This window comes from Apis dorsata, unplaced genomic scaffold, assembly GCF_000469605.1.
Source record: "Apis dorsata unplaced genomic scaffold, Apis dorsata 1.3 scaffold_383, whole genome shotgun sequence".
NCBI classification, from domain to species: Eukaryota; Metazoa; Arthropoda; class Insecta; order Hymenoptera; family Apidae; genus Apis; species Apis dorsata.
The window spans coordinates 54,457-61,387 of NW_006263645.1; the positions used below are offsets into that span (position 1 = coordinate 54,457).

At 27.5% G+C, this 6,931-nt stretch overlaps 1 protein-coding gene across 3 annotated transcripts in view; it reads right to left on the minus strand.

Annotated features, from left to right (window-relative positions):
- LOC102678907 (SPARC) overlaps positions 1-4,846 on the minus strand; it is a 7,583-nt gene extending 2,737 nt beyond the window's left edge. Inside the window, exons 1-3 of one of the 3 annotated variants that reach the window (XM_006618967.1) lie at positions 4,659-4,846; positions 756-841; positions 222-440 (exon numbers count right to left, since the gene is read on the minus strand). In XM_006618967.1, coding sequence (XP_006619030.1) covers positions 222-440; positions 756-833 — 297 coding nt within the window. In that variant the 5' untranslated portion in view covers positions 834-841; positions 4,659-4,846. Of the gene's footprint in view, positions 1-221; positions 441-755; positions 842-4,643 lie in introns of all 3 variants that reach the window. The other 2 variants (XM_031512069.1, XM_006618966.1) reach the window with 2 other exon arrangements.
- Positions 4,847-6,931: the final 2,085 nt, after the last annotated feature.

A 6,931-nucleotide genomic window follows, 5' to 3' on the forward strand; every position in this document is an offset into this window, starting at 1 on the left:
AAAAAAATTTTAACAAAGCAAAATATAATTTTTTCAACTTACTCAATGTTTGAACAGAAATTCTCAAACAAATTATGAAGATATTAGGAAGAAAGTACGATGATTGAATTACTTTTGAAGTAATTTTTAAAATATCCTTCGATCAATTGATTTTCTCAGAAAATAAAAGATAAATACATCTTTAACAAATAGATTATTTCGTTATCTTATTATCAACACACCTTGCAAACTCGTCCAGCATCACAGTGTTTATCCATGCACGGATCCAAACGGAGCAAACTCTGACGCTTCGATCCAACCTCGTTTCTGCCATCTTCGACGGTGACCTCAGCATCCTCCGCTGCCTCCTCGGCTATTTCATCAGCCTCAAGCATGTTCATGACCTCATCTTGAATACTGGCTTCCGTCGTGGTCGTGCGACGACGATGTTTCCTTCGTCGCTAAAAATCAATAATAATATCGATTATAATCGTGCACAATGATTAATTTGCATCCCAATATATTCCAATAAAATAATTATTATTTCCCGTTAACACGGCAAACTGACAAAGTCGAATCGAATAAAAATTTAACCGTCATTCTGAGTAGAATGAGAGAGGAAAAAAAAAATGGAGGACCTTGAATTATCCGATACATATTATTATGCATTATTATTTGAATAAATGTTTTTATCAAGTGACGTAATCATTCACTGCTTTAATAATTCATATATCTACACAGTGCGATGTTGTATATTTATTTTACGATTAACTTACCTGTTGTTGAGCCGAGACGTCCACCAAAAGGGCCACTAATAGCAACGCAAATAAGAGGAGTTCCACTTTCGTCCGCATTGCGATCTCTGCGACAAAGAATCGATCGAATTTAAATATGCGTGCGTATGTAAATTTTAAATAACATTAATATACATTTGAAACAAAATATTTCTTATTCCTTTTATTTATTTATTTTTTTTCTTTTTCTTTTTCAAATGTACTCGTACAAAGTGATGAGTACAACAATCGAATAAGTTGGCTTCTGTTATTTCGTCGTTTTATAAACTTCGCCCGTGATGGGAGGAATTATTGTTCTAATACTCGTACATACAATCAGAGCTCTCAATTGAAGATCGTTCGTCTAGAATGTACGATGGCTTAATTTCGAAAATTCCCAATAATAATAACGCGCACGAACGGCCAATCCAGCTTGGGTCAACGTAACCAACGATAAATCTCTGAGACCTTAATAGGAGCAACGAAGCGATAACCCAGATACTTGGAAATCACGATTCTTTACAAATGTTCGTAACAAACTTGAACGCGTATTGCACGCAATACAGTTCCTTCGTTTCTCTAACGCTTGTAAATATGCCTTGCTACAAATAGGAACGAATAAAACCTATTTAAGTTATTGTCTCTTCCTTTGAATTGATGACGAGAAATGAAGGTCGACGTTGAACTCATCGGCTAAGTATGAACGCCCACTTATGTTTATGAAATTTCTTCATTTGCGCCTCAATTTTCTTCCTTCCAGTTTTAAAAGGACTTGATTATCTTTTGATTAATTGTATTCTTGTAAGTTAATTTAATTCCAAATTATACGAGAGAATGAAAGTAAAGGATAAATAAAATAATCTTGATATTGTGATACTATTAAGTTGATAGTATTTTAATCGAATTGTATATTCCTTTTAAAAATATATACATTGAATCATCTTTAAGAAAAGATTGTAATAAAATACAGTAGTTAAATATCTATAAAATATAGTCCTTGTACAATGATTTGTAGCAAATTAAAACACATTTTTCTAGCTTCCTACTGAGTTAAATATAGCTCGGTTAGTTTATGCGTAAGGTTCATTCAGTTTGATTATATTTGCAGCATGAAATTTCCGTTACACGTCAGCTTTTTCTTTGAATCCATTATTTCTTTTTATCGTAAACCTAGATTTTACACATTGTATTAAATAAAAAGTATACGAATTTATTACCTACGTATATGACTAAACAATTATTCGTTTAAAACTCAAGAAAGAAACTCCTAATTAAATGGACAGATTTAATTCATATTTCTATTTTTTCAAAACTAAACTTAAATTATTACTTATACCACAAAATCTATCACGAAATTCTTTTAAAGAAGTTAAGTGCAAATATAATAGAAAAAGAAAATAATGTAATTACACGGTATAAAGTTACCTTCTTCCTCTAAATGATACAAAACTTCTTCTAAACAATTCTGCGTATACGCACACAGGTATTAATTCCTCGAAGAAACGTGTTCATTATTTGTCTTTTCTACGAAACGACATTAATCCTAGGGTTAATATCTATGCCTTGTATAAAAGCTAAAAACATTATAATTTACACTTTTTACAGAAAATAAAAAGGGAAAAAAATACCACTTTATTCTAATTTCGATAGCTGTAATCGATCGATAAATAATGCTGCGATCTTCTTAGAACGACAATGAAGGAATAGAATGATGTTTTAAGAAGAAGATTTTTTTGAGATGTTATGAACGACCTTTGATAAAACGAGAGTTCGCAAGTATGTCGCAACAACAAGAACCAGCAATATACGGTTTATGAAGAGTGGAGGCGAATGCAGAAATCGCGAACGGCCCTGTTTTCATCTCTTCTTTGATCAGCGCCCACGAAATTATATAATTGTCCGTCATTTAGTATCATATCTTTGGTCTTTTACACAATTACTCTATTTTCTACATTTTCCATATTTTCGTGATGAAAACATTGTTCAACAAACAAACGAAGAAGAGCATGAGATGATAATAATTTGAATCTTGACACTATTTCGCCTATTATCTGAACGCGTATATCTCGTTTGTGATAAAAGATACCTGTTTTTTTATTTTTTTTTTTTTTTTTTTTTTGAAAAAAGTCGATGAAGGATATATGAAATAGAGCTTATCTGCGATTCGTTTGAAAATCAATATTTCAATGCTCGTGGCTATTTCATGACGAGAAAACTTCTTTTTTTGCTTTGGTTGGTCGTCGTGAAATTGGTTTGGATCGTATGTCATGATACGGCAAAAATTCGAGATCTTAGATTTCTATGTAGCACATATTTGCAATTCAATCTGCGAAGTAAATTTCGCTTTTAAATTTCACGTAATTGTGCGACATTTAAAATATTGTTCTTCCGTTTGTGGAGGAAGACTTTTATAATTTTTGTCTTTTTTTTTTTTCTTTTTATGACCTTAATAAATTTAATAAACCGATGGAAAATGAATAAAAATATTCGCATAAAATTATTCGCGTAGCGTTATCGAATATTCTGATAATATCTGTTTCTTTTTTTTTTTTTTTTTTTTTAGAAAGAGGATGTTTGATTTCCGTTCTGAAAGGGACAATTTCCGAGGAGTTTGCGACAAGATAAAATTGTGACAAACGCCCACTAATAAAGCGTATATATTCCAAGACAAAGTATAATTCCCGCTCGTGTTATAGACACATTAAAGTGCTCCTATTTATTTAATTACAGAAACAGATTCAAAGCAACTTCCTCCCCTCGATGATTTTAATTAGATATTTATTAATGTCTTCCGTGTAAAGAAATTAATAGAATTGTTTTAATAAAATGGGGAATTTATATATTTTCTTTTTGTATTGTAGAATTAAATTTATAATTTTATATTTATTTGAATAACTTAATTTTATCTTAAATGTATAGTCTAAAAATAGAATATAAAATATTTTCATTTCTTTAGCGTTATCTAACAATAACAAAATTAAGAAATTAAATCGATAATTTAAAATAAGTTTGAAAATATATATGAAATTATTTTAAGAAAAATAATAATTCTTAAATAATAAAATATATTGATTATCATAAAATATTATTAAATAATTGTTAATAATCTATTATTTTATAAAACTAATGAAAAATAATCAAAATTAATTGAAAATCAGTTATGTTCTAAATATCGAAGAGAAATGTTACTCGTATAACAAATTATAACATTCAAGTAATTCATGTGTACACTTAATATAAATACATTCATTCATTCTTACGATAACCTAGAAAATTATCAAATTCATTTCTTGAAACAATCTAATCAATAATATAAATCGTAAAAAAATTCTGAAAAAAATTTCCAAAGTCTTTTATATACTTACAAAAACATATGATCCTTATATTATGTTCACACTTATACATCCTTATACAATATTAAATATTTTCTTTAACTTAATGAATTTTTATCAATTACCAATTTTTAATAAATAAATATTTCATAATAAATAAAATTGTAATTAAAACGATGTAATTGAAAATAAACAGATATACATAATTTACTCAAATGTGAGCAAAATTTCATTTTTTTGCATTAATACAAAATAATCTCTTTAATCTCTATAGATTAAAATTGAAAAAAAAAAAATCCAAAACATATTAAAAAAGAAGTAGAAAAAATATATATATATATACACATATATTAAAGAAAATTTTCTATATTTTAAACATTCTTCTCAAAAAAATTCGAAAAATGAAATCGTATATCGATTTCAATATTATACACTCGAATCGAAATATTTATTTTCGGAAATCGTGTAATCGCGATGGTACGCGCACGATGGTGCATATGCCTATAAACCGTAAAGCGGTCGCACCAAGTGCGCACACCTGCCCGTGCAATAAAGATACTTCACGTACCTCGACCTATCGTTCCTTTCCCTTGTTGCCGGCGTTACACTTCTTTCCTTTCTCGGCCCGTTTTCGGAACTGTTCAAAAGAACCCTCCAAATCGGTCGCACGACCGGTACTGACTGCGCGCAACAGCGTACGGAGAAACGGTCAACTCTCCACGAGCAACCAGAGATGATCTCATCGTTTTTCTTTCTTCCGACACCCCCGTTTGATCTTTCTGCCATATGCACCGCTTCTCTTCCCTCTGCCCGCTTTAGAAGCGAGTTTCTGCGCGATAAATTACGTAACGCAGTGCCCCATAAGTAAACCAACCGCGCCTCCAAGTTTCTTTTTCGAATTATCTTTCGAACGGGCAATACACGGCTTCAACTTTTGCCTCTTGTTTCGTCAAATTCTACACTGTCGTATATATTATTCGCAAATGAAAGATTCTAAATTTCATTTTCACGCGTCTTCGTCACTTGCGTTTATTTCATGTTATTGAAATTTATTTAATAATATGTAAAATATAATGATTTAATGTTTATATGATTATGTGGAATGCAATAGTATAAGGAAGAAAAAAATACAAATTTTTGTAAGAGTGATTTTAAATAAATTTAGATAGTGTATGTATATTTTATATATTTGTGGTTGTTAGATTATAGACTTATAGCTATAAATACTTGATAAACAATGTTTTTGATCATTTATTTACATAATTTTATTTACCAAAAATACACAATGTTCAAAATGCAAGTTGAGTTTTTACTCAGATTATATTTCATACAAAACAGTCAATTTTATTTTAAAAGAAGGAATATCTTGTTATCTTATTTTTTTCTACGCTTTTTTTTTTTGTTTTATATCGTTCCAACAATTTTTAATACAACAATACAAAACATACATTTATATAAGTTATTAATCGATTTTTGAAAATTTATTTAAAAGATGAAATCAAATTATTTAATATAATGATAAATATTAAACATTTGATTAATCATATAATAATTGAAAATAAATAATTATATCATACATAAATCGAATATTAAATTATATCCACATTTTCTATTAATTTTTTGTAAAATGAAATTTCAAATAATAATTAATTTATGGAAAAAAAGCAAATAATTTAAAAAGAAACGATTCTTACCCACATGCAAATCATATTATATGAATTACAAGTTAAAAATGTATGAGGTAGATGCATCATAATTCCATACAAAAATTAAGCTTATTGTTAGTTCAATAGTAGTTATACTATAGATCATAAAATGATCGTAGAATCGCTGAATCATGTAAGACAATATCGAAATTGTGATAATTTAACACGATGACAATAAAGTAAATAAAATGGCACAGACAAATATCCTCCAATACATTTACTTTCATACAAGTGAAATTCTCTTCGTAATGTCAATCAACCGATATGCTTGCTTTTATTTCTTATTAATTATTAATTATGTCACACAATCACTTAGTTAGTCAGAATTTCGAGATATAGATTTAATTATATATATATATATATATATATATGTATTTTTTTTTTGTTTTTGAAAAGAATAAAGTTCCTTATACATAACATAGTCATGTCATATTATGCGTAAAAATTTACTTAAAATCTATACCATAAATTTATTTCTATAATTCGAATTTTTTTTATAATACAAATCATTAGTATATTTTATAAGCAACATATAATACGAAACTGTTCGTTATTTCAATTAGTTTCTATAAAACTTTAATATGCTACTCAAAATGTTACACATACAATCAAATTATTATATTATTAAATTATTATTATTTATACGCTCACTTCTATTTAAAAAATCGATATCAATTTGGTAATATATTTTATCTGAAAAGTTAAAACTTAATGCGATATTAATCTCAACATATATTAGAAAAAGTAATTATTAGAACAGCTTTTTTTTATTTAACTCATAAATAACATATGTTTATATTTTGTTTTGTTCGGTATCATATACTATCGCAATTTCATATTCGATTAACCAGGTCATTGTTATAAAGAAAAATTTTAATACGAATAATAATAATTAAGATCTATCACATTTATATTCGTTCAAGAATGAGAGTAAATTAATTTAACTTTAATTGAAATAACAGAACTTATATCACAAGATATATAGCAAAATTTGTATGTATGTTCTTTGTAAATAAAATATTTTATATGTACATGAATTGATTAAATAATTCACCATAATGGAATTAAAATTATATTTTATGAATGTAGAACATTTTTTTCTTTTCTTTTTTTTTATTTTTTTTAATTTTTTTTTTTTTTT